The following is a 27,548-nucleotide window of genomic DNA, read 5'->3' on the forward strand; positions in this document are numbered from 1 at the left end:
CAACCTTCGTAATTGCCCCCCAGTCAGGCAAAGACTTTTGCGCGGTCGGTCTACTTGTCAACCATGTTAACTCTTGCTAAAGGCTTTTTGTCTGGTATCGTTGTTATGCCAGACTCTTTCTTAGTGTGCGCCCCATCTTCCTCTACCTGGATGTGTTGAAGCACTCTCTCCATCAGCGCTTCCATAGTAAAGGGTGGTGTCATTATTACTGAATCCCTCAATTTATTGCCAGCCGGAAAATCTCGTTTGTACTGTGCGATAGCTAGGTTTGTGGGGCGGTCTCCAATCTGATTAAAAGTCTCCCAATACCTGTAACAACCCCGACCTCTAATTAATATTAATTCGTATTTAATTATGCCTAACAGTAATTTAGAAGAGATTTGGAATTAATATACATGTGTGTTGCATTATTTTTGTGTCTTTATCTGTTCGGTGTGGAAAGATCTGTTCACGATTTAGTTTCGGTTTACAAATTGAAAGCCTTATCGGCGTCTGAATCAGAAATTGACTTGATTTATGTGCTAGTTAGGATTTATAGGATTTTATAGTAGGTTTAATCAAAATTCGGTTCGAAACGATTAAATTTGATTAAAATAATGTCATTTGTTTACTTTTGAACAAATTACTACTTATTAGGCTAATTGAGCCCCACTCTCCTCTTTCATTCATTTTGATCATATTTGAGCTCATTCTAAGGGAGAGAACCGAGAGAGAGAGGGAGAGTTGGGAGAATTGATTCAACAAGAAAGTTTGCTTAGAAATTAGAGGAGTTTGAAGAAGACTTGGAAGATTAGGCCTCTACACTTAGAATTCAAGGCTTGAGGTAAGAAATTCACCCTTTTGTTTATGAATTTAAGTTGTTCATGCATGAATTCAAGTTAATTGAGCTATAAGATATGAGAATCAAGCTTAAGGGCTAGAGAGAAAGGTCAATCCATGCATGCATGCATGTTTCATAGCATTTTGAAGGATGATTTTCAAGAATTCCCTCATGCATGTGTTCAGTTCACTTTAATTTTGGAAAAACAATGAGTTTTATGTTATTGGGTAGCATTTGATCATGTTTTGGAGAGCCTTAGCTCAAAATGTACATGCATGTTATGTTCATAAATTGATTTTGAGTTTAAAGTTGAGTTTTGTACGATTGGTTTACTCTTGGGCCATGATTTCTTGAAATGATGCTTTAAACATGTTGTTTTATGAGTTTCTAGGTGTTTTCCAAAGTTTTGGTCTAAGAAAATTTAGTTTGATGCATTTAAGGTCGAATTTGAACTTGGTGATCAAATTTAGAATTTCCAGAAATTTGATCCACGCTCGAGCGTGGAACTTTACGCTCGAGGGTGCACCCTGAGTACATACACTCCGCTCGAGCGTGGAAGGCATTTACCCAGAAATTCTTGTGTTTTACAGTTCGCTCGAGCAAGAGAATCCACGCTCGAGCGTAGGTCAAGCGCTCGTCGAGCGTGAAAATCATGCATCCAGCACTTTTGTCAAGGTTTACAGTCCGCTCGAGCGGGGAAGTCCACGCTCGAGTGGGGCTTCATGGTCTGTATGTTCGCTCGAGCGAGGGAAGCCACGCTCGAGCGTGGACCTTATTTTCAACAAATCTTGAGAAATGTTTTCCAACGCATTCTTGCATCCTCATTCCATCCTAGGTATTTCTAAGCCATGTTTAAGACTCCATAATGAGGATTAAGGGCTAGAAACACACTAAGAGCAAACGACATAAAGTTATGTACAATTCAAACATGTGTTTCAAATGTGTGTTTGTATGTGTGTTCATGTAGGTCACGCACCTCGGAACAAGTGAAGGGCCGCCTTACCATCTAGATAGGGCCACCAATTATCTGTGAGTAATAACTTTATAAAGTTATGTTTAATGTTAAGTATTTTCTGACTATTATGATACGAAGTAATTAGTTCTCTGAAATGCCATGCTATGTTTGAAATGAATGAATGGTTGTCCAAGATGTTAAAAGTCATTCGTGGCATCCTTAGCAACATATGATATGCGTCCCTTTATGGGTCATCAAGTCCCTTTATGGGTTATCAGAAATGTCTTTGTGCACATGAGTCATCAGAATGCCTTCAAGGCTGTCCCTTTATGGGTCATCGGATTTGTTAACGCTAATGGATGTACCACGTATGATTATATGCAAAACCTGAATATGGAAATGATTATGAATATATATATGAATCTGTCTCTGATAAGAACTTGATTTCTAACTTTGTGATGGACATCATTCATTAAATCCTTTACTCTGTTATTATTCATTGGGCTTTAGCTCACAGTTTATATTATGTATGTAGGTGAGCCGGCGTGTGACCAGAGCCAGAGTTGACGACCTTCATTTCTGTTTTTGTCAGCCAACCGTTGTGCCTCCCGAGGAGGTTCTGATCGAAGTCTAGTTACATGGCTGTTTTTGTATTCATGCTAGTCTTTGTGTATGCTCTGTAAAGTCAGGTCTTGGGTAGTACATTCTGTAAATACCTTGTAAATATTATGTATCTGGACTGGTATGTTTATGTATATATAAATAAGTTTTGAAATGTTCTGTCCCATGTACGTTATCACAGCTCATTGGACCTTGTCTATTTTATATTATTGCTTCCGTAACCCCTTATTATTTGCTAATCTGTTTAGAGGCCTTTGGTAACCCACGAATTACTGGTCGGTTACGGTGCTAAACCTACAGGGGCGGGATAATACCGGTTATTGTAAGACCTCAATGTTTTCTTCTCGCCCATATCTATGGAGAGAAGCTGGTCAATCTTTACAGGTGTCTTGGTATTTGTTCTGAATCTAGTCACAAATGCCTCTGCTAGTTGTGCCCATGAAGCTATGCTACATTCTGGCAACCTTTCAAACTATGTTAGACCTAGGTCACCAAGGCTGGAAGGAAATATGATACACATTAGAGTCTCGTTTCGTCGATACACCGCCATAACTTGGCGAAAGTGGCTCAAGTGCATGTAGGGGTCCGACTTCTCCTCTTAAGTTGTGAATTTAGGGTGGTGGAAACTGGAGGGTAATAGTGCATTCTCTATCGCCAGAATGAACGGCGAGCTCTGCAACCTTGCTAACACTTTGTCTGCTAGTTCAAAGGCAAGGCGTAGCTCTGGCATCCCAACCTCAACATTCTCATGTGCTCTAGGAGCCAATCGTTGTAATGCGGAGACTTTGCGGGGGTCGCGAGCTTGAGTGTCTTCTCTTCTTCGAGCCCTTTTTTCAAGCACTGTCCGTAAATCTGCCGACCTAGGCAACTTTGTGTGCCTAGATGTCGTTTGGTGTGAATGTGTGGGCTGATAGCTGCTTCCTTCTGTATAAGACCTTTCAGTCTTCATTCTCTCAGACTTGGAGTAACGAGTCCTGGAAGTCCTCGATTGTGTATCGCCTGACTTGAGGCTTTTATTTTTAGCTTGTGATGGTGTGACTTGTCTGTCACGATCTTCTGAGTGGCGAGGGTGCTCCTTGCTCTTGCCTACCTCTTCTTCCGCCGCCCCTTTGCCCTTTATCTGGCGTTTCATAGTCTCCACATTTGCCGCATCCTTTGTATCAATTCGTCTTGCTCCCTTACCCGATCTTCTAGAACTTGAGGATCCAACCTTCGCCTTTGCTTTTTAGGGCTTTGGGAGCGACGAGGACTGGAGCCCTGCCTTTCACGGGTATCCCTCCGCGGGTTCCGCTGCTGGGGATCTAACTCTGCCATGGATGGAATAAAAGGTAAGCCTTCACACCTTCTGCCCCCCTCCGGGGTTGGCCCATCAATGGCAGAATGTGGCAAGTCTTCATTGTGCGTCATTGAAATCAGTTGAAAGAAAACTTAATCACGAGATTCGTTCTTTGTGATTGCAATTCCCATAGACGGCGCTAATTGTACGAGCGCAAAACAATCTTCTCGTATAATCCTGTTGATCAAGTTTGCACTCCTCCAAATAACGTTGCTTTACTCTCTGAAAACATAAACGTGAGCTAGCCGGCGGGTGTGTGCCGGATACCTTTCCTATGCCTAAATTAGCAAAATAGACAAATAGACAAAAGCTCTGTGTATTCAAGAATCAAAGTTGTGATACCTGTACGTAGGTCCTGTCATGAGCTTTTATAGATTTTGTGTGGCACAAATCCCAGTAGGATTCCAACTCTCCCTATGAGAGTCCTCATAGGAATCACACACCCTACTCACTACCAACCAAGTGAGATGGTTTGCACAATCCTAGTAGGACTCTATTTTCCTTAATAGAGTCCTCCTAGGAGTCTTATCACTGCAAGCCAAGTGAAATGACTACCACGGTTGAATAACAGTATGACCGAGCTAACACTAGCCCTTTGACATACTCAATCCGGTGCTTTCAAATGCCACGCCTAGCTTGGTCCTTGTATCTCGGTTTTGGCTGTTTAAACCGAGCTAACTGCAGCAGTCTCTGACCGAGCTAACAAGGGTGAGGACCAACATTGCGAAGCCCAAACACCTCGGCCCATAGCTCGGTTCGAACTTCACCTGGTCCTAGCTCGTTTAACTTTAAGACTAAGCTACACCAGCTCTTACCCCGGCCCAACGTGCGGCCCATCTTCTAAAGAAGGTCTTTCCTTAGCTCGGCTCAATTTATTTATAAATTACCCTCTTAATAAGAACACCGATGCGATAGATAATGGAAAAAAAACATACAAATCTAAATGAATAGAATTTGGGATTGCAATAAAAAAATTTAGACTATTAACCTTTTTGTTGAACAGAAATACCTAAGTGTGGAAAGGAGTTTTTGACCTAATAGAATCCTGATTGGATTGGTTTATATTCTTTATATTTGAAGTAAATTGTTGCTTGAGTTCTAATAGTAGTTATTTACCAATATGTTGAAGCAAGTTTGTTTGCTTGTAATTTCTTGAAAGCATTTTATTTACTTATAATTGTTGTTGCAATTTTTTAATGAGTAATGCTAGGAATACCAAAAATTCTAACAAATATTTTACCAAATATCTTACATGGGGTGAGTCCCACATAAGTATGGGATTTACATCCATATGAGACATTTGGTAGTTGTTTGAGATGTGCTATATAAGTGCACATTTTAACTTTTTAATTAAAAAAGTAGAGAAAAAAAGATGTATATTTGGGATAACTTTTTGACTTTTTACGAAAAGATATATAATAAAATATTATAGTAAAATCAAAATAATCATTTTACCCTTTTGACTTTTTGACTTTTAAGTTTTTGACTTTTTAGGTAGTTGAATTCAAGGGGCGAAATTATTTTTTTAACTTTTTTAGTAACTTTTTGACTTTTTAGCCTTTTTAGTTTATCCAAAACAATTTGGTAGAAATTTTGGGGCCTCTAACATTTTCCTTTTTAATTGCTTGTAAGTTTGGAACTTGGTTTATTTTAACCTAATTTATCCCTTGAAAAACTTAATTCTAAAATTATTTCCCATAGACTAGGAGTTAACATGCTCTTGAAAGTTTTGTTTAAGGTTAACTGAGTCTTAAGTAGGACCGGTGTGACCCCTCCAGTCTTCTTGAAAACGTTCCTGACCATGTTCGATTCTAGGGTAAATGGTGAGACTAATTTTGAATTAAATTTCCAACTTTGAAATTTTCTGGTGTTAAGTTTAATTTCTGAAAACACAGAATAGTGAAATTCTATTGTATTTTCAGAAATGGCAACTGTTGCAGCTGTTGATATTGGTGGAGATCAGAACCCCGGGCAACTGGCTTGCCAACCCCTACTATGACCTCTGTGGTTAACCCTGTTGCTGTGACCTCTGTGGTTAACCCTGTTATTGTGACCCCTTTGGTTAACCTTGTTGTCGTGACCTTTATGGTTAACCCTGTTGCTACTCCTGCTGTTCTGGGAGGACCGTTTAACCATCATGAACGTCTGGAGAATTTCACTGGAGTGAATTTCAAGAGGTGACAACAGAAGATGATGTTCTACTTGACTACTCTTAGCCTTGTGAAGTTTTTTAGTGAGGATCCACCAGCCGTGGAGAAGAATGAGCAAGACAAACAGAAACTCATGGCTCTAGATACTTGGAAGCAGTCAGACTTCGTTTGCAAGAACTAAGTTCTGAATGGCTTGGCAGATACATTGTTCAACGTGTTTTATGCCAAGAAGTCGGCGAAGGAGTTGTGGGATGCTTTGGACAAGAAGTACAAGACCGAGGATGCTGGGACAAAGAAATTTGTCATTGGCCGATTTCTGAACTTCAAAATAGTAGACTCAAAGACTGTCATTGGCCAAGCCCAAGATTTTTAAGTGATGCTGCACAAGATTCATGTAGAGAGAATGTTCTTGAGTGAATCATTCCAGGTAGCTACTTTAATTGAAAAGCTGTCTAACTGCTGGAAAGATTTCAAGAACTATTTGAAGCATAAATAAAAGAAGATGATAGTCGAAGAGCTCATTGTCTGGCTTTGAATTGAAGAAGACAACATGAAGAAAGAAGAGAATACCTCCACTGTGAAAGCGAACATGGTTGAGTATGACCAGTCCTCTGGGGTGAAGAGGAAGCCACCGATAAGAAAAAGCTCAAAGTTGGGAGCTAGAGGCGGCGTCTTCAAAAGGCCAGTCTACAAGCCGCATGAACCTATTTTTAGATTCAATGAAAAGTGCTTCAACTATGAAAGTGATAGGCATCGAGCGGTGGATTGCAGCAAGAAGAAGAAGGCTTATAAAAAGTACCCTCCACAAAAAAAAAGTCGAGCTCACATGGCTGAAATGGAGGATCTGTCACAAGATATGGACGACATGTATCTGTCAGCGGTCATTTTTAAGGTGAACATGGTAGGGTCTAACCCGAAGGAATGATGGGTAGACACTGGGGCCACTCACCACATCTATGCTGGGAAGAAGATATTCACAACTTTCGAACTAGTTTCAAACGGTGAGAAGTTGTTCATGGGAGCGACCTCAATTGTTAACGTTAAAGGCAAGGTGGTCCTGAAGATGACTTCAGGAAAAAAGCCGACTTTGAACGATGTTCTATTTGTGCCATACATTTGTAAAAACCTTGTCTCGGGGTCACTCTTAAGCAAGCATGACTTTCGTATAGTGTTTGAGTTTGATAAGGTTGTATTGATTAAGAGCGGAGTCTATGTAGAAAAGGGGTATATGTCAAGCGGTATGCTTAAGCTTAATGTAATGACTAGTATCCCTAAAGTTAATGAGAAAGCTTATTATTCTACTTATATGTTTGAGTCCCTTGAATTATGGCATGGTAGACTTGGTCATGTGAATTTTGACTCTTTGCGTAGATTAATCAAGTTAGATCACATACCATCTCTTAAGATTAATCTAAATCATAAGTGTGAAACTCGTGTAAAGCTAAACTGACAAGGACTTCATTTCATTCTATTGAAAGAAGTATAGAGCCTTTAGATTTAATGCATAGTGATATGTGTGACTTGAACGTTGTACAATCACGTGGTGGCAACAAGTATTTCATCACTTATGTTTATGATTTCACTAAAAAAAATATTGTTATGTGTATTTGCTTAAAAGCAAAGATGAGGCGATTGATAAGTTTATTCTTTTTAAGAATGAAGTTGAGAATCAACTAAGCCGAAAGATCAAGGCTTTAAGAAGTGATCGTGGTGGAGAATATGAATCACCTTTTATTGAGATTTGTGCTCAATCTGGAATTATCCACCAAATGACAGCGCCTTATTCCCCTTAGTCAAATGGTGTTGTTGAGCGGAAATATAGGACGTTGAAAGAAATGATTAATGCAATGTTGCTAAGTTCTAGGTAGCCATAGAACTTGTGGGGTGAAGCAATTCCCTTCGCGAATTACATTCTAAATAGAGTACCTCAGAAGAAAGTGGACAAGACTCCGTATGAATTATGAAAAGGTTGTAAGCCTTTTTATAATTTCCTACGAATGTGGGGGTGTCTTGCCAAAGTGGCGGTATCTACGAATAAGTCTGAAAATCGTGGATTGTATATTCATTGGTTATACACAAAATAGTAGTGCATATAGGCTTCTTATGCACAAGTCTGATATGTCAGATATACACAAAGAATACCATTATGGAGTCAAGGAATGTGTTTTTCTTTGAGGATGTGTTTCCTTATCAAACCCGGAGAGGATCAAAGTTCTAAAAAGGAGCATAAAGATGATCCTAGCGATAATGATCAAGATGAGGAAGTAGATGAGCCAAGAAGGAATATGAGGGCTAGGACTTCAAAGTCCTTTGGTCCGAACTTCTTGACTTATATGTTAGAGGGAGAATCTCGAACTTTCTATTAAGCTGTGACCTCACCTGAAAGTCCTTTATGGAAAGAAGCAATTAAGAGTGAGATTGACTACATCTTACAAAACCATACCTAGGAATTGGTTAATCTACCCCTTTGCAGTAAGGCCCTGGGGGGTAAGTGAATCTTTAGAAGAAAGATGAAAGCTGATGGGTCAATTGATAAGTATAAAACAAGGTTAGTTATTAAAGGATACAAGCAGTGAGAAGGCTTGTATTACTTTGATACGTATTCACCTGTGACAAGGATAACATCCATTCGTATGGTGATTACGATAACCACTTTACCTTGTCTGGAGATACATCAAATGGATGTAAAGACAATTTTCTTAAATGGAGATTTAGATGAGGACATCTATATGGAGCAACTTGAGGGGTTTTCAGCTCTAGGGCAAAATAAGAAAGTCTGTAAGCTTGTCAAATCATTGTATGGTTTGAAACAAGCTCCTAAGCAATGGTATGAGAAGTTTGACAACGCTATGATGTCAAATAGGCTTAGAATCAATGAGTGTGACAAATGCATATATGTCAAAGACATTGACAGAGGTTATGTCATTTTGTGTCTATATGTCGATGACATATTCATTGTTGGTAGTAATGATGAAATGATTAGAACTACCAAGAGATTGTTAAACTTTAAGTTTGACATGAAAGATATGGGTCTTGTAGATGTAATTCTAGGTATTAAGATTACCAGAACATCTGGTAGTATTGTGCTTTCCCAATCTCACTATGTTGGGAAGATACTTGAGAAATTTAGTAAATCAGATACAAGAATAATGGTGAGAGTGTTTCTCAGCTAAAATATTCTCGGGTTATTAGGAGTTTGATGTATCTAATGAGTTGTACAAGGTTGGATGTAGCATACTCTGTTAGCAGGCTTGGTGAATACACGAGTAATCCGAGTGATACTCATTGGAGGGGCATTATATGGGTGTTAGGTTATCTACACCACACTTGGGATTATGGGCTGCATTATACCAGATACCTAGTGGTACTAGAAGGGTATAGTAGCGCTAATTGGATATCTGATATAAAGGACTCCAAATCCACCAGTGGTTATGTGTTTACCCTCGGACGGGCAGTCATGTCTTGAAAATCTTATAAGCAAATGTGTATATCAAGATCAACGATGGAATCTGAGTTTATTACTTTGTATAAAGCAACTAAAGAAGCTGAATGGCTTCGCCAATTTGTTGAAGATATTCCACGTTGGCCGAAACTTGTGCCAACTATCTGTATTCATTGTGATAGCCAATCAGCGATTAGACGGGCATAGAGTAATATGTATAATGAAAAGTCTAGACATATCTGTCATAGACATAATTCCATGCGACAACTACTTTTTAATGGGGTCATCTTTCTAAACTATGTAAAATCTAAAGACAACATTGCGGATCCGTCTTGAGAGTTAGTAGAAACATCGTCAAGAGAAATGAGGTTAAGGCCTTTAGTAATGTTACCGGATTGGAAAATCCAACCTAGTTGACTGGAGATCCCAAGATCTAGGTTCAAAGGGACAACCTAACTTCGTGTAACGGATGAGTCACTGAAGAGGTAAATCTTATTGCATATTCCTTTGTACAGTGATACCCTGTAGAGGTGGAAGGTTAAGCTAATGCTTTTAATGACCTAAATGATATGAATAATCAACCGTGATATAATGATATATCTTATATAGGTCATCTATGTGAGTGCGAAGTGGGGCCACTTCTTTAAGAATTAGTAAGACCGAATTCTTTAAAAACACTCACTCAACCAGGCTAGTGTTCCAAGGCCATACCGGACACACCAGTGAGAACAAGAACAATGGTTAGACTAACTCTTGTTTCAGGTCTATTATCTCGGTTTACACAAACGAAAAAACAGTTCAAGACATTACGTTCATTGGTCAGCCAGTAAATTCGATAGACTTTCACTACGAAAGGTTCAAGGCCAACAACTACCTTTTCTGATACAAGGTTAGTCTGTGTGCTCTCTCTCTCCGAGTCTTTGTTGTAAACGTTGTTTGTTTTATTTATTCAGTCAATTTTCATTCATGTGGGAGATTGTTGGAAAAAATGATTTTATGGTGACTTTAATGTGAAATTAAAGTAGGTCCTCACCATCGGTTGAGGTGGGATCAAATGAGTTTAGATTCTTTGTAATAAGATATTTACACCACAAAAAGAATGACCAAAAACCATTAACAATTGAATGAGAAATTGTTTTATAAAGTTGGCCTCATGAATGAGGTATTGGGAATTGTGTATAACTACCAATCCTATAATAATTGTAGAGGAAAGCATTGATTGGTATTTAAACTTCAAGATTTTGATAAGAGCATAAGCCCTTTGGGACATTCAAATTTTTCGAAGGAAAAGGAGTTATGAATGTTTCGAGGATGAGTTTGGGCTAAACCTATAGTCTAAGTTGGTTATATAAAAGCTGTTATATGCCCAAGCTCGTGCGCGCCGCCTGCTCGCCTGAACCGGGCCGGACTAGACCGGTCCAGGTTCAGGTATGTGATCCGTGATCCATGGGTTGCGGATCTTGGATCTTGGGCTTGAGACTTGCTAGAATGAGTTTGGGTTGGGTCGGATTGGTGGTTTACCAAGTTTGTTTGGTGGCTACAGATATACACACGTGTATATAGAGTGTGTAACTCACACACTTATTCACTATTAGTTTTTTGCATTACTCCATTAGTTTATGGGCTGCATTTGTTGCCAACCTTCATGGCTAGAAGACTCTTCATCTCTTCCTCGTTGTGTATAAAAGGAAGCCATCTTCCTTGGTTTTAACACTTAATTTTTGGCTTCCATACTATATAGTCAGTGTGCTCTTATATTCTTCTTCATGTGTGAGATAGTGTTACCATTATCGGTTCACTGGAGCTAAATAGAAGGTGCTTCTGCATTAGTGGGTCTATACCATCGTGTATTGGGAGACAGACGCCAATATATCCCCAGCACCTACGGTGAGGCGGTGAATCTGTTTTAAAAAGACTGTGGTATCACACAGGTTTTAGTTTGCTTTCTTTTCTCGTTTTATCTTATTATGTATTTCTATTCAATCTAGTTGTAATTTCCCATAAATTCATGTTATGTAATTTAATTTATTAAATATGAATCTGTTTGGTTTGATTTATTTTTTACAAATCATACAACAATTGCGAGTTCAATTTTTCTCAAATTGTAGACATGCAGGCAGATCCAAACTGCAAACCGAATCGTCAAAACCGATCGTTGAGCACCATTAGGACTGGGGCATATAAAATTTTCTTAAATGATAAATTATTTGTCAATTTTATATATATACAAACAAGGATAAATAGATATTTAAATTTTTTTATATTAATTTTTTCTATTAATTGATTTAACGGTTGAGAAGAATTAAATGGTAATGAAACTTCAAACATAATTTCCTAAACGTGTGGGCTAGTTGTATTGAAGACCGTTTGATTTTTATCTACTAATTTGGAGAGAAAAGGACAAGGTGTTTTGAGAAGTGTTTTTTATTTTTATTTATTTTTATTTTTTTGACTTATTTTCATTGTTAGTAATTTTTTTTAAAAACTTATAAATTTTTAAATTTAGTTCAACAAGATGAAACGAGAAACTAAATTTTTTTAAAAAAAAATTAGAAAAGACAACTTATTTTTGTCTTTAATATTTTTTTTAATTTTTTTTAAAAAATACTTTTTAAATTCTTCTCGATAAGATGAATCAAAAAAGTAACAAAATTTCATATAATTTAAAAAAAAAAATGTTAAAGATTTCAAAAGTTTTATCAAATTTTTTACTAAATGTCTCATATGAGTGTGAGATTTAAATTATGTGAGTTCTATGTGGATCTTACACCTATATAAAATATTTAATAAAAAATTTAATACTCTTAATTTTTTTAAAATCTCTAATATTATTTTTTTAAAAAATGACTTTTTTGTTTTTTTTGGTTTGTTTTTTTTCTGCCAAAATGACAAATGTGCCTAAAAAGGACAAATCCGTTTGAGCAAAACCATGATTGGGTACCACGGAATAATCTGACTTCACATTAAGACGTAAGCAAACTCAAATTAAGCTCACACACGTGGCGAATCCTAGACAGAAGAGTAAACTGTCAGTACTTTGTCGCTTCCTTCAAGAGTAATGGGTCATGAAAAAATATGCCCTGTCCCAAAATAATAATAGTCTTTTTTAAGTGAATTTAATTTTTTTTAATAGTATAATTATTATATTTAAAAAAAGTTAATTTTTTAAAATTATCCTTTTGATAGTATATTTTTTAAGAATATCAATGTTATAATTATACTTTTATATTGTTTATTAATTTAAAAGAAGGACAAAATAAGAAATTTATATTATTTTTGTACTTGATTTTTGAAGAGGAACTAATATTTTGGAACAATGAAAAATGGAATAAGGGACTAATACTTTGAGACAGAGGGAGTAGATATTTTTAGATTAAATATATGAGAAATTTTAGGGGTTGTTTGGGGTGTGGATAAATGTATTTTTTGTCTTTTTGAACTAAAAAATTGAGGAAAAAAATATGGATGTTTGAGTTAACTTTTTGACTTTTTATGAAAAAATGTGTATTAAAAAATTATATAAATAAGTGTATAGAGGAAGTTATAGATGGAATAGCATGAGAGGTAGCGCGACAGAGGGTATAGTACAAGAGATTGATTCTCTGCTTTTCGGGCATAAATTAGATGGTGCTGTTCGGCCCATGGGGGCCACCACGGGTCCCGTTTTACTAATCGGAACCGTTCAATGTGTAATACTTGTCGAGTACTACATGCTTGTAAAAAATCACGTTGATTAGATATCAATAGTTATTTGATCGTGTTAGTTTTTCTTGCCAACTGTTAACTATAACACCATCCATTTTTTATACAAAACTGATTTGATCATGTAGTTACCGATTTTCGATCAATGTGATTTTTTACAAGCATATAGTTCTGGACGAGTTCTACATATTAACGGTTTGGATTATCAAAACGGGACCCGTGATGGGCCCTCATGGACCTAATATTTCTGTCAAACTTAGTGATTTTATATATGTAATTCTATTTTTTTTTCCTCTCACGGCAGTACAGGGTCATTTCAGCTGTGTAAATTATGTAAATCTTGTTTGATTAAAATAGTATGTATTTTAATTTTTTAATTTATGAATAGTGATAATTTTTTTACTCTTTTTTTTGTAACTTTTTAATTTTTTTAATAGCAATGGTTGAGGGCCATAATTTTTGTGGCTCAAATAGCTCAAAATTGTCAAAGACGCCACAAAAATTATGACCGTCAAACATTTTTCTTTTTTTAATATACCCCAAATCAGGCCTTAAAGATAAACAAATTTTATAATATATTTTATGATATTTTTTTTCATAATTTTTAATATTATTCATTTTCTAATCCAACGAAGCCATGTAATCATCTCTTTTGAGTAGTGAATTAAAAATTACTTTTTAATCCTTAATTCATTCTATATTATTATTTCTCACATTTTCTATATATATTTTTAAAAAAATTAAAAAATTAATTTTTAATCATCTTCTAAAAAAAATATTAGCACTGTTAATGAGCCGTCGCAGTAGAATCATTTTGGATGTTAGCGGATCGAGCGAGCGACGCAGCCAAGAAGATTCCCAGACGTTTCCTCTGAACTTTCCCGGAAACTCTCTTCCCCCTTTCAATTTTCCCGCTTTCTCTCTTTCCTCTTTCTCTTTTCCCTTTTATTTATTTTTTCACTTTTCCCTTTCTCTTTTCCCATTGGAATCTACGACTAAAAAAAAAAAAAAAAAAAAAACTTTGTTTGAGTAGCTGAACTCTGAAGGTCATTGTTTTTTCCCAGATCAGATCTGATTTGGGACTGTTTGGGAGCTGAGAAAATGCAGAGCAGGTATATGGAGAGATCGAAGAGCATGGGGAGGGAAAAGCGACCTCTGGATCCAGGTTCCAGTGAGGAAGGTCAGCGGGACCAGAAACGACCTGCTCTTGCCAGGTACTACAACATTTTTTTATTTTTATTTTATTTTCTTTATGATTTATGTTAACCAAGGCTGTAGCGCACTTGGCAAAGCCTGAGAGTTAAGACCCCAACTCTCAAGTTCAAAACTAAGTTGTTGCAGTTGGTATGAGTTTGATGTTTCCCGCAGTACGAGTTCTGATTTAAGCAGAATTTATCTCGGGAGTCGGGACAAATTCGCATGTTATAGTCTCTTATTTAGAACAGACAGCTGGACACCTCGTTTATCTTTGCGAGGGGCACTCTTCAAACTAGACGTGCAGGAGAGTGAGAGTTCCTGTAACCAAAAAAATAAAATATGATTTATGTTCTACAAAGTTTGCTTCTTTGTTAGTTGATATTTATTCATGTGTGTTTATGTATGTATATTGGTGATTTGATTAGTGAAGAAGATAAGTTGACTTTGAAAACTGTTTGAAGTTTATTAATATGTGTGTACTTGAAAAAAAAAAAAAAAAACTTGATAGAACTTCAAAATTATTATCAGTTGTGTGCTTCAAAACTGTGTGCAGTTGATGGATGGTGAGAGTGGAGAGAGAGAGAGGTAGAGAGAGTTTGTGTGTAGTGGTGGGCAACCGTTTTTGATTTGTTCATTTGACTTTTTGGTTAGTTAGGCAAAGGTAAATATTGGGGAAAAATCTTGTTTGGTTTTAATTGATATTTTGAAAATTGAGTTTTTTTTTTTGTTTTTGTTTTCATGTTTTTTATTTTGTTTTTTGGTTATTAGTGAATTGTTTAATATTTTAATTATTTTTTTACTTTTTAATACATCTAACTTAACTAAATACACTAAAAAGTAAAATATTTATAAAAAATTATTAAAAAAGAAAATAGATACACAAAAATACGAAAATATATTAAAATTTTATATTTTTTTTTGTATGTAGTAAATTTTTAAAGATTTTTTTTTACAAATATTATAGTTTTTAAGTGTATCTAGATTAGGTTTACCTAAAAATTACGTAAAATATTAAAAAAATTTACTAAAAATAAAAAAAAAAACACGGAAATAAAAAGCTCAATTTTCTGAAAACCACTCTAAACCCAACAATAATTTTTTTGGGAATCAAAATTGTGATATAGCTTCATCGAAGTGAGTTGTGTGCTTTATAACGTAAAATAGATATCTGTTAAACTGATGGAGTTATTTTCTAGAAATATAACCTTTAGTCAACTTTCAAGTATATACAGTGGCGGAGCCAAGATTTCAATTTAGGAGGGGTAACATTGAGTCAAGATCATAGTGATCTACCACAATGCAAATAATTTTGATTTTTAATTGAGGGTAAAACAACTATAAATGTAACATAGTTTCAAATTTAAAATTTTAAAGTTATGCTCAAGTAAGTTAGTTAGTTTTTTGCTTTATGTTTTTGATTTTTGATTGTTTATTTATTATTAATATGATTTGCTATTTTAGTTTTGTGAACAAGATGATCATTATAATTTAAAATGCGATCACATGCTATTATTAAAAATGAGAATGACAAAATTACACTAAAATACACCCAAAGAAAAAAGAGAGTTGAAGAGAAAGACATGAGAGAAAAGAGAGAAATAGTATAGAATTTAAAATAAAATATTTTAGTAAAATTAAATATTTAGAGTGACAAATTACAAGAATTTGTATTTTATTTTTAATTAATGAATCATGTTATAATGAAACTAATGAATTATAATCATAATGAAAATCAATACACCATATAACTAACATAAATAAATATCTTCAAAACTAAGAAAGAGAAATCATAAATAAATAACAAGGAAAATACAATCAATAACTAGATGGAGATATTTGACTAATAGATTAACCTTGTTGGTTTTGCAAAGATTTTGTCAAAAACAAAAATAGAAGATGAGATATGAAAAATTATGACATACTTTTAATTTTAAAAATTAATTATTTTTCAAATAGAGGTAAAAGTGCAATTTCTAAAATGGGGGGGGGGGGGAGGCACGTGACCCTCTTGGTCCCAACGTGCCCCCGTCCCTGAGTATATATATATATATTTCTTTAATTTGTGAATTGTAATATATATATAAAATTGGTTGAGACGGAGCCAGGAATTTGGTTCAGGGCAAGTCATGGTCAATAAGTAGTTTCGCCAAGTACAACATAAATGAAAAAGCATATTGCTTGGGAACCCTTCCCAGATTTATGGTTGGTTTGGGGTGTCCTAAAAAAGTGCACTTTTTGTCTTTTTACGAAAAGATGTGCAGAAAAATAGAGAGGTGATGTGATGGAAAAAAGATAAAAAGATAAAAAGATGGATTATATAGTCTATGTCAAACCAGCCCTTAGTGTGCAACCCTGCCATTGTGCCCTCCTACTACCTATAAAGCATATGCTCACCTCTGAAGTAGATGGTTACAAGTGTGGAAGATTTCTGTGAGAATGGTTTCCAAGATGGCTTGCTCCTCTGGATCTCTTGAAATGTTGAGTACTCAACCCAGCTATTAATGCTGGCATAGGTTGGCAATATATGGCTTGGGAAGCTCTCTAGCATCTCTAGCATGAGTTGTTTTTTTATCATATTTGGTGTGTCAGGTGGGACCATTTTTGTCCTGCTATTCATTATGTGATATTTTTCATTTTGGCTTCATTTACTACTCTTTTGGCTTAGGCATCTTTCTACCTAATGCTGCAATGATACTCTTAAAACCCCACTTCAGTTTTGATTGATATTTTGAAATCGTCAATAATGTTTTGGTCTCTTTCCTGACCTTAATTGAAGAAGGGGCTCTGGAAAAATCGTGGGGCTGTCTCATCCCTTGGAACTTCTTGTTCCTAATCTTAGCTTCGAAAATTCCAGTTCACTATGTTGTGCTATACGACTTACCTCAGTCTTTACCAAAATTAGTACTTGCCAACTGAATTACATGACTTGTTAGAATTTCCCATCTTTACCTTCACCTACTCCACTACACACTCCACTTCACCTAACCCACTATCACCTCCACTACACCTACTACCACATTTTCTTCTATATATAGATTGTATAGGAATTGTAATATATCAATCAGAAACCAATCAATCAATAATACTTGAATTTTAACATGGTATCAGAGCAAGGTTAAAGATCTTGGTGTTCTCGGTGTTCTCCGCCTTCCGGCGGGCGGCAACCTTGCCTTGACCGTCCGCCGGATCTCAACCATTTGAGACCTCCATCAACTCGCAAGACCTCTCTCACACCAATTTGATGTTAGCTTCAACCACCTCCAGTTTTTCGCTATACAACCCCCGTATTCCTTCCTCGTGTGAAATCCTTCTTAACGCAGAAAAAATGCCTTTGTAAGGAACCACACCTGGTCTCATTCCCTGTGTTTGGAGTCTGGTCTTAACAACCCACAGTGGATTTGGTGCCAATATGATAGCTGCTTCAGGCGCTGGGATCTGCTTCACCGCCGCAAGATCGCCCCGCTGCGCCGCCAAATGCAGCTCGGTGTCGTTGTGCAGACCAGTCACTTGCTTCACGTACTTCTTCTTCTTCTTCCCAGCTCGCGCTTCCACTTCCGCTTCCGCTACCGCTTCCACTTCCGGTGCCGCTGCTGCTCTCTCCTCCGCCACTCCGATTCGACGATGAAGCAGAGGAAGAAGACGCCGCAGAAGATGAGGACGAAGCTGAAGAAGATCGGTGTTGTTCTTCCTCTTCGTTGTTATTGGCCTCGTCCCTGACTTGATGTTGTTCTTGTTGATCGTCGTCGTCGTTGTCTTCATCGTCTCCGAACAAGTCTATGTCATGCTCTGAGAAGTCCATTCCAATCTCTCTCTCTTCGATTGATTTCGATCCTTTCTTTTAATATATTACTCACATGGACGTGTTCCCTCTCCTAAAAAAAAAAAAAATAAAATAAAAAAAATTGGGCACTTAAACATATAAAATCTACACACCCAGCTGCGATTTTTTTCTTTAAAAAATTGGGCACTTAATGGACTACACACCTCGTCCTGTTCCCCACTCACCATTCTTTTCCTTTTATTATTATTATTATTATTATTTTTCGGACCACATTCAGAACCCATTTTACTTTTCTTCTTTTATTTCTTTATTTTTTTTTTCTTTTCATCCCTTTTATATATATTACTATTATTGTTATTATTCAAAACACAAAAAAAAACAAAAAAAAAAAAAAACAAAAAAAAAAAAACAAAAAGGAGAAAGAAGACGAACTGCACACCAACTTATTTTATTCATGACGGGGCTCCCCCCATTCACCATTTTACATCAAAAAAAAAAAAAAAAAAAAAAAAAAAACAAACCAAACAAACAGAACAACCACACCCACAGTGGGATTTTTCTTCTCTACTCTGCCGCCAGTCTCTTCTTCTTACCTCCGTCCTGGACGGCCCTTGCCGGTGTTACCTCCGTGTTTCCCACTCCACTGGGCATGATCACTACTCCTTGCTCCTCCACTGCAGCATATGGTGGCCCTCCAAATCGGAACATCACGGTGGCCTTCCGCTTCAGCTCCTTGTTTTCTGCCCTTAGCACGCTTATCTCTGCTCGCGCATCCTTATACATGCGTTGGAGCAGAGCCAACTGGGAGTTTAAATGCTGCACCTCATTTGTCCTACTCTGCAGCCGGTTCGACAAATTTGTGACCGCCGTCATGCTTTCCACACATACCTTCAAAGTATACTGATTGGCCTCCACATCCGACAGCACTGCCATTCTTTGCTCCACAGACCGCATCGGAAAGTTCAACGGAGTATACTCCGGGGCGCTTGGTTGAGTTTCCAGTGCCACCGCACCAGTTCTCTCTCTTGTTGACTCGTTAAGGTCGGGAAAGAGGGTGAGCAGCCCGCGGGAAGACGATGAAGCCATTTTCTAGGTCTCAGAGTGTTACAGACTCTCTCTCTCAGCACAACGAAGAGTTTTTCAGACTCTCTCTCTCAGCACAACGAAGTTTTTTTCAGAGGGTTTTCGCAGCTTTTCTCTGCCTCAGCCTCAGCATCAACCTTGGTTAAATAGCCAAGGCAGCCACGCGCATCGCGCGCCTCTTGCCACCAGCCGACAAACGGGCACGCAAGCCAAGACGCCCACGTGCCTCGCCATCATGTCCGGCACACCTTTTTATGGATTGGGCACGCCTTTTGATGGCACGCCTTTTGAAAAATTAAGCGCACCTTTTGAGGATGCGATTTTTTATGGGTCCGACAAGACTCTGTAAACTGTCCCGACATTGATTCCGATTAGCTCCTTTATGGGTCCGACAAGACTCTGTAAACTGTCCCGACATAGATTCCGGTTAGTTTCTACAAGGGTCCGACAAGACTCTGTAAACTGTCCCGACATTGATTCCGGTTAGTTTCTACAAGGGTCCGACAAGACTCTGTAAACTGTCCCGACATTGATTCCGGTTAGTTTCTACAAGGGTCCAGCAAGACCCCATAAACTGTCTTCTACAACGGTCCGCCATGACCCCATAAACTGTCTTCTACAAGGGTCCGACATGACCTCATAAACTGTCTTCTACAACGGTCCTACATGACCCCATAAACTGTCTTCTACAACGGTCCGACATGACCCCATAAACTGTCTTCTACAACGGTCCGACATGACCCCATAAACTGTCTTCTACATCGGTCTGACACCACCATACAGTGTCCTCTACAACGTTATGACACCCCATACAGTGTCTTCACCAACGGTCTGACACGACCATACAGTGTCTCCTATCCTTTTTTTTTATTTTTATGTATTTTCTTGTTTTGTTACTCTCTCCAAACTCAAGTTGGTTAGTTTCTCTCCTCCTTGAGTTTGCGGGGGGCTGTTAGAATTTCCCATCTTTACCTTCACCTACTCCACTACACACTCCACTTCACCTAACCCACTATCACCTCCACTACACCTACTACCACATTTTCTTCTATATATAGATTGTATAGGAATTGTAATATATCAATCAGAAACCAATCAATCAATAATACTTGAATTTTAACATGACTTTTATAAGAAGTAATGCTGTGGACTAATTTTCTCATACGTTGAAGCTCAGTTCTATAAATATTTTATCTGCCTCAAATCTAGTTTACTGACAAATCCATATTTTGTGCAGTGTTATTGTTGAAGCTCTCAAGGTGGATAGTCTCCAGAAACTCTGCTCATCACTGGAGCCTATTCTTCGGAGAGTGGTAAGATAGTTGTCCGTTATGTTGTTTTTATTACGACTAGGCCTATACATGGCTTTTGTTTTTATTATGAAAGCTATCATTTTGACTTCATTAGCTCAGTATATGGTTGGATTTAAAAAAGGGAAAAAAAGGTTTCTGGGGTTATTAACATACCAATCTGTGACATAGTTGTGCCTCGTGTTGGGAATGATAAGCAATATGTATTTTTATATTTCACATATTTCAAGCATGGAACAACAATTGAAAATCACTGTTGTTTGGGCTTCTGGCTATTTTTGATTTGATGATCTAGGCTGGGTTGGCCTGTTGTGACAACCACTAGAATAATGACATCTGGATGCATAGTCTTAAAGAGTCATTGCAATGGTATTTATGGACTTTTTGATCTAAAACAGAAGATATCCGCTTTCTTGTTCTGTTTTTCTTTTTAGAAGTCCATTTGTAGGCAGTCTCTTTGGCTTTCTTAAAGCCACAACAATTTATCTTAATTCTGGAGAGCTAGATTGTCCCCTTTTCTCTCTTTGTGCAAATTGCTTCAATAGTGCCCTATGTTACACGAACTCAGGTACAGGTTATCGGGTGCAGTTTTATGTCTAAGTTTTGGATTTATCTAACAAAGACATCAAAACATGGGTAGACTTCATTTTTTTTTTCCTTTAAATTTTTATTTTATTTTTAGAGGGTGAAAAATGGTGTTTACAAAATAATATAGAGCCTTGTATGCCCAAAATGGAAGTCTATGAATAGTTGCAAAGTTAGGTACTTAGGCATACTTAGGGCTTGTTTGGCATCTACTGTATAAGTCAAAAAGTCAAAAAGTCAAAAAGTTACTCTAAAATCCAAAAAGATATCACTATTCATCAAAAAAAAAAATTAAAAAATCAATTTTTTTCAACAATAGGACACACGGAATTGATGACCCGTGCAGCTGCTGTGTGGCAGTGGGGAAAACAAGAAATGATTGGGTGTGCTTTTTACACACACCGTTGTTCGTTTCATGGGGGCTATCACGGGTCCCATTTTGACAATCTGAACCGTTCAATGTGTAGAAATCGTCAGGTACTATATATTTGCAGAAAATCACATTGATCAGATATCGATAACTATATGATCAAGTCAGTTATGTACAGCTAATGGATGGTGTTATAATTTATGATTGAAAAATAAATAAATCTGATCAGATAGCTATCGATATCCGATTAACGTAATTTTTTATAGGTACATAGTGTTCGACGCATTACACACATTGAACGGTTCAGATTATTAAAATGGGACCCGTTATGACCCCCACGGGCCAAACAAAACCGTCTAGTACAATGCCAAAAAATTAGCCAATAATTTCCTACTCCAATTCACACACGCAGGTTGTACGGCTGGGCCCACTTCTCTCTAATCTTCTCTTACACACTTTTTTTATACAATTTTTTAATACACATTTTTCCATAAAAAGTCAAAAAGTTAACCCAAACCTCCATATTTTTTTCTCAACTTTTTTAGTCCAAAAAGACAAAAAGTGCACTTTTTTAGGACACCCCAAACCAGCATGTCCAACTAGACATTCTTGACACATATTCCAAACGCTTCCTCAAGTGTCCGACATGGGTACTTTGCAAATTTAGAAGAGTCGTGTGATATAGATAGTGCCAATGTGCAATTTAAATCACATTCTCTACTCATGTTTATATTATTTTTTAGGATTTTAATGATTGCTTTTTTCTTGCCTAATTTTTTGCAGTAGGTGTATTGCATATTTCTTGTTTGAATGCATGCTGTAGGTTAGATTCTTATATAGAGGTTTCTGTAATCACCAAGTCAGGCTGGTTTTTTGAATTATGATACTAGTTAATTGCATTGGGAAGTAGATATAAATTGGAATCTCAAGTCTCTCTCTCTCTCTCTCTCTCTCAAATTCCATATGATCAAGTTTGTCAAATATTAATGATCATGATTGAATCCATTGCCGACCCATGTCAATGTGGGGGTAATCTATTAGCATCATGTTTCATTAGATCAAGTGCTTCTTCTAAATATATAAATGGGCATAGTGTGAAACTAGTTGAAGCATGTTGAGAAGCTATGACTAAAGTCAAGTATACTCTTCATGGAATAAACAGCTGACTCATCTGGATTAATTTAAGAATTTAAGTGGTGCATGCTGAATATGCTTAATTATTGAGGTTAGTTGTGTCCATTGCTGTTTTCTTCTTGAGTATTTTTCAATGAGCACTGTCTTGAATGCTGAACAGGTTAGTGAAGAGGTGGAGCGTGCTTTGGCAAAGTTAGGCCCCACTAAAATTAATGGGAGGTATGATATTTCCTTGCAGTATCAGAGTTTTTTTTTTTACTTTTTTGTTTTTCTACTGGAGTTTTCTGTAGTGAAATTTGTTTTGATTTCTTTTATGTTCTATGTTCAATTAGTAAGCTTGTTGATATTTAACTGAATGAGATTATAAAATATGTCAGTGTCCATGGCATCGTCACTCTGTTTATTGAAGGTAGGGTTACAACATTAGTTCTGGCTTGGGCAGCCTGACCATTTGGGACTTAAATTTCACTACAGCTTCCAGTATTGTGGGGCTGAGGCATGTGGGGTTCGAGTCTACGGGCCTAATTTGGGCCCCGCCCTAACTCAAGCTAGGTTTGACAGAGCTAGTTGGTAACTTTGTCTATTTTTATCAGACATTCTTCATTTATTCGTAGGTTGAATTCTAGTAAAGTGGTGGACATCTTATTATGTGTTAAGAGTGACATAATTTATCATGGCCTGCATTTAAAAGTGGTCGTAGTTTTGAGTATTCGCATTGTATTATTGGCACACTAAATCATGCATGTGCTGCGTATTAACTATAACTTACACAAGTGCCATATGAAGAGGTTATTTTTGCATGTATGGTTCACCGACTTGTATGCTGGAACCTCAAAAACTGTTTTACATCATTTTGTTTTGTGGTCACTGTGCTTTATATATATATGTCCAGATGCTATCACCCATTTTATGGTCACTGTTTTTGCTGTTTGTTTGTTTCAATTGTAGTGATGTGACAGTTGTCTATGTTTAAGTGCTTTTCTATTAGATTTAACCTTGATTGGGGGGCGGAAATGCAGGGTTTCTCCAAAACGAATAGGAGGGCCAGATGGGAGAAACTTGCAGCTTCACTTCAGGTCCAGATTGTCGCTTCCACTCTTTACTGGAGGGAAAATAGAAGGGGAGCAGGGTGTAGCGATCCACATTGTTTTGCTAGATGCAAACACCGGTCGTGTTGTAACATCAGGTCCAGAGTCTTCAGTGAAACTAGATGTTGTTGTGCTTGAAGGTGATTTTAATAATGAGGATGAAGAAAGCTGGAGTCAGGAAGAATTTGAGTCTCATATTGTGAAAGAGCGTGAAGGAAAGAGGCCTCTTCTGAATGGGGAATTGCAAGTGATGTTGAAGGAAGGAATAGGGACCCTAGGGGAGCTTACATTTACTGACAACTCTAGCTGGATTAGGAGCAGAAAGTTTAGATTGGGTCTAAAAGTTGCCTCGGGCTGTTGTGAAGGCATTTGTATTCGTGAAGCAAAAACAGATGCCTTCATTGTCAAGGATCACAGAGGAGAATGTGAGTTTATGCTATGTCCATGGTTAGAATCTTATGATTCACGATTTGATTCATATGATTTGATACAAGTTTCAACCAAAATGATTCGATTCATGCTATTGTACCTTAAATTGGGTGAATCTTACCATTCAATTGCGATTTGCTGTGATTTAGTTTTGTTTGCATAATGCATGAAACAATATTGTTTTCGCAAAATAAAAAAAGAGATCAATTAATTATATTCATATATGTAATTTTATATGAATATACATATATTTTAGTTGTATTGATTTTAATTTCATTTGAAATACCGTGTGTGGTTTTTATATGTATATATTATGTAAAATTATATATTATGTTAAATAAAGCGAATCTTATGATTCACAATTCACATTTTAGAAAAACAATTCATGACTCGATTCGTGATTTGATAACAATAGCTATGTCTACTTTAAATCATATTCTGTGTGTCTGCACATGTTTTCCTATGCACTTTGTATCTGTCAGATTTTCAGTGGTTTGATTGCAACATTTTGTTTTACAGTATACAAGAAGCACTATCCACCTGCATTTAATGATGAGGTCTGGAGACTGGAGAAGATTGGCAAAGATGGATCATTTCACAAGAGACTTTTTAAAGCTGGAATATATACAGTTGAAGACTTCCTACGGCATGCAGTGAGAGACCTGCAGAGATTACGGAATGTAAGAATGTAGCATTTGGTATTAGATTTATTTTTTTCACGTGTTCAATAGGAAATTTAATTTGTTCTGCTTCCTTTGTGTAGATACTGGGAAGTGGCATGTCGAATAAGATGTGGGATGTCCTTGTAGAGCATGCAAAGACTTGTGTTCTGAGCGGGAAACTTTATATTTACTATCCTGATGATGTGAGGAATGTTGGTGTTGTTTTTAACAACATCTATGAATTGTGTGGCTTAATTGCAGGCGGACAATATTACCCATCTGATTCTCTTTCTGATAGTCAGAAGGTAAGCTTCCTGGAGTTCCTCTTTCATTTTTTCCCCCCGCTCCCATTTTTGGAATAATGCTTCATGTATATCTGAAAATCATGACAGTTTTCTTTCTTAACCAAATCCATTATACTTGATCCTAAACAAGGTATCAATGCATAGTTCATGTTTGAGAGTAGCTTTGAAAATTGATTTTCATTTCTGATTTGAGGAGTCTATGAAAGCAATTGTCTCGTTATATTAATGTCAAGAATTACCTGAATTAGCTCTCCTTTGAATGGTATGGTTCGCTAAAATATAATACTGCCTTTGTAGTGAACTCCTTTCAGTTTATGAAACTCAAGAAAGAAATTTTTGTTGTGTTCTCAAATTGCTGCAAAAAGAAGGAACTTGAGATCATTCTGATGATTTTGTTCTTACAGGTCCATGTGGATACCTTGGTGAAGACTGCATATGAAAACTGGATGCATGTTATAGAGTATGATGGCGAGTCTCTTTTAAGCTTCACTCAGAATAAAAACTCAGCTGCTTCTCAAAATGATGGTACTGTAGGCCCACAAGATTATTCTACCGCCTTTGATCCTCAGCTCACACTACCGAGTCTTCCAGTTTCGATTCCTTTGGAGCAGCCCTCAATGAATCCAGCCCTAACTGCAGGAGGTAAGATATCATGGAATACAAAATAATAGGGGAAGACAGAGGATCAACAAGGGAGGCAAATATACCCCTGAAGGGCCATCCAAGTTGGCAAGTGGGTATGATCCTCACATTACCAATGAGGATTCAAATCCCTTCCCGTTTGCCTGGTTCATAGGCTTAGGGGGTAGTTTACCTTCTTAGGTGGGTCCAAAGGTCCCTTCCTAGGATCGGTTTCTCTGTCATAAAATAATAAAAATAAATAAAATCTCAAAACCCAAGTCTCCATGTTTAGAGATGGTGGGTTGTGAGCTTTTCGTACTAGGGAAATTCTGAACCGCTGTCTGACCATTTACTTAGTTGCTGACATGTGAATGCTCTCTTTGATTAGGACACGATGTTAGCATTGGTACTCGATATCCAATACAGTCACAGAATGTGAACCTCAATGCTCCTATTCAGTTCGATAACCCTTCATTTTCTCCACATAACCAAATGATCAATGCTTCACAACTAGTCCAGCCTCCTGGAAGTGAGAGTTTGCTGGCCCTTGGTTTACAACAACCATCCATGTCAGGCTTTGAGATTGGTGGACCATCTAATTTTACGTCTTACAGGGGATTTGAGGACTTTATTCCGGAGGAGGAGATTCGCATGAGAAGTCATGAGATGCTAGAAAATGAAGATATGCAGCATCTACTTCACATTTTCAACACGGGTAGCCATGGTCCCACCTCTACTAATGTCTTGGATAATGGTTACCCTTACTCATCAGCAGCATACATCCATAATCAATCTTCAAACCATGCTTTTGATGACCGGGCACGTCCCTCAGGCAAAGCTGTTGTAGGGTGGCTCAAACTCAAGGCGGCCCTGAGATGGGGCATATTCATCAAGAAGAAAGCTGCTGAGAGACGAGCACAACTTGTCGAGTTGGATGATTCATAAAGATGATCTGCTTGGTTTTGGTGTCTGATCTGTATTTAATGAATTTTTAACTTGAGCGAGGACTATGCTCCTGGATTTTGAATAGTTGGATACGGTCTGGATACTCGAAACATCTGCTGTTCCTCAGACTCAACCTGACATCTGAGCTCCTTTCTGCTTGTATAGTTTTTGCATGTACAGTAAGATTGCTTCATCTATCAACCTCATAATTACAGTTTGTCTTCCATTTGTTACAAGGAAGCTTCTCAGGATACTAGTCTGCATCTTCTGTCTGATCAACAGTGTTGGTTATTCCAACTAAAGATGCTTGCAGATGACTCGGACATAATGTGGCCATAAAAGCTTGGAATTTTAGCATGGGTCTGTCTTTCGCATTGGATATCAAAATTAGCACGGTAGAAGCAGGAGTAGCTTTCTTGTACGAACGGTAATCTGTTGTACCTTATTGTTCTCTTATAGCATTGTGTTGGTGGAAATCAAACACAATAATTAGTGTTGTATGTTGCTTGTATGTTGAAATCTAACACAATAATAAGTAGTAACTCTGAAAATTAGTTGAGTGCATTCTAATGTAAGATAACAGCTTTTGAACTACTGTAATAATCATAAGTCTGATATGTTTACATTACTGGATTAAAAGTATGTTTTGATTATTTGAAGGATCTATAGCATTGGCTTCATGACTCTAATTTGCTAGTCTTTTGTTAGTTTTAGATCATCATTTTATTTTCTCTCTCTTTTGTTTTTCTCTTTACCAGTGCTATCATGAGCCTAATTTCTGTTTCTTTTATAAACTTTAAGTGGTGAGACCAAGTAATCAAGTGTTTTTAATGGCGATTATCGGTTTTTTTTTTTTTTTTTTTTCAATTAGTTGCATGTTGCAGTAGTGCCCTTAAAAATGTTTTGTAAGCAACATCTCGGTTGAGTTAAAAGTTTCCTAGCTTCATTTTCGACTAGTCCTTGACTTATGTAAGCCAACATTGTGATGTTTTATGTATCAACAACATAGGAA

At 37.0% G+C, this 27,548-nt stretch overlaps 1 protein-coding gene across 1 annotated transcript; it reads left to right on the top strand.

Moving 5' to 3' along the window:
• The first annotated feature begins 13,684 nt into the window (after window positions 1-13,684).
• Window positions 13,685-27,195, top strand: LOC114263515 (calmodulin-binding protein 60 D). The gene is made up of 8 exons (XM_028204071.2): window positions 13,685-14,240; window positions 20,325-20,400; window positions 22,647-22,705; window positions 23,506-23,999; window positions 24,523-24,683; window positions 24,767-24,970; window positions 25,375-25,612; window positions 25,980-27,195. Exons 1-8 carry the CDS (start codon window positions 14,128-14,130, stop codon window positions 26,534-26,536), a joined length of 1,902 nt encoding a protein of 633 aa, XP_028059872.1. The 5' UTR covers window positions 13,685-14,127; the 3' UTR covers window positions 26,537-27,195.
• The last annotated feature ends 353 nt before the right edge of the window (window positions 27,196-27,548 follow it).

The sequence above is a fragment of the Camellia sinensis genome, chromosome 9, assembly GCF_055761805.1.
Source record: "Camellia sinensis isolate YWXY chromosome 9, ASM5576180v1, whole genome shotgun sequence".
NCBI lineage: Eukaryota > Viridiplantae > Streptophyta > Magnoliopsida > Ericales > Theaceae > Camellia > Camellia sinensis.

What these genes read in the sequence shown, in the direction of transcription:
- LOC114263515 (XM_028204071.2), top strand. Translation starts at nt 14,128, where the DNA reads ATGCAGAGCAGGTATATGGAGAGATCGAAGAGCATGGGGAGGGAAAAG. An exon ending in AAACGACCTGCTCTTGCCAG is followed by an intron (nt 14,241 to 20,324) that starts GTACTACAACAT and finishes TATTTTGTGCAG; the next exon opens with TGTTATTGTTGAAGCTCTCA. An exon ending in TCCAGCCCTAACTGCAGGAG is followed by an intron (nt 25,613 to 25,979) that starts GTAAGATATCAT and finishes CTCTTTGATTAG; the next exon opens with GACACGATGTTAGCATTGGT.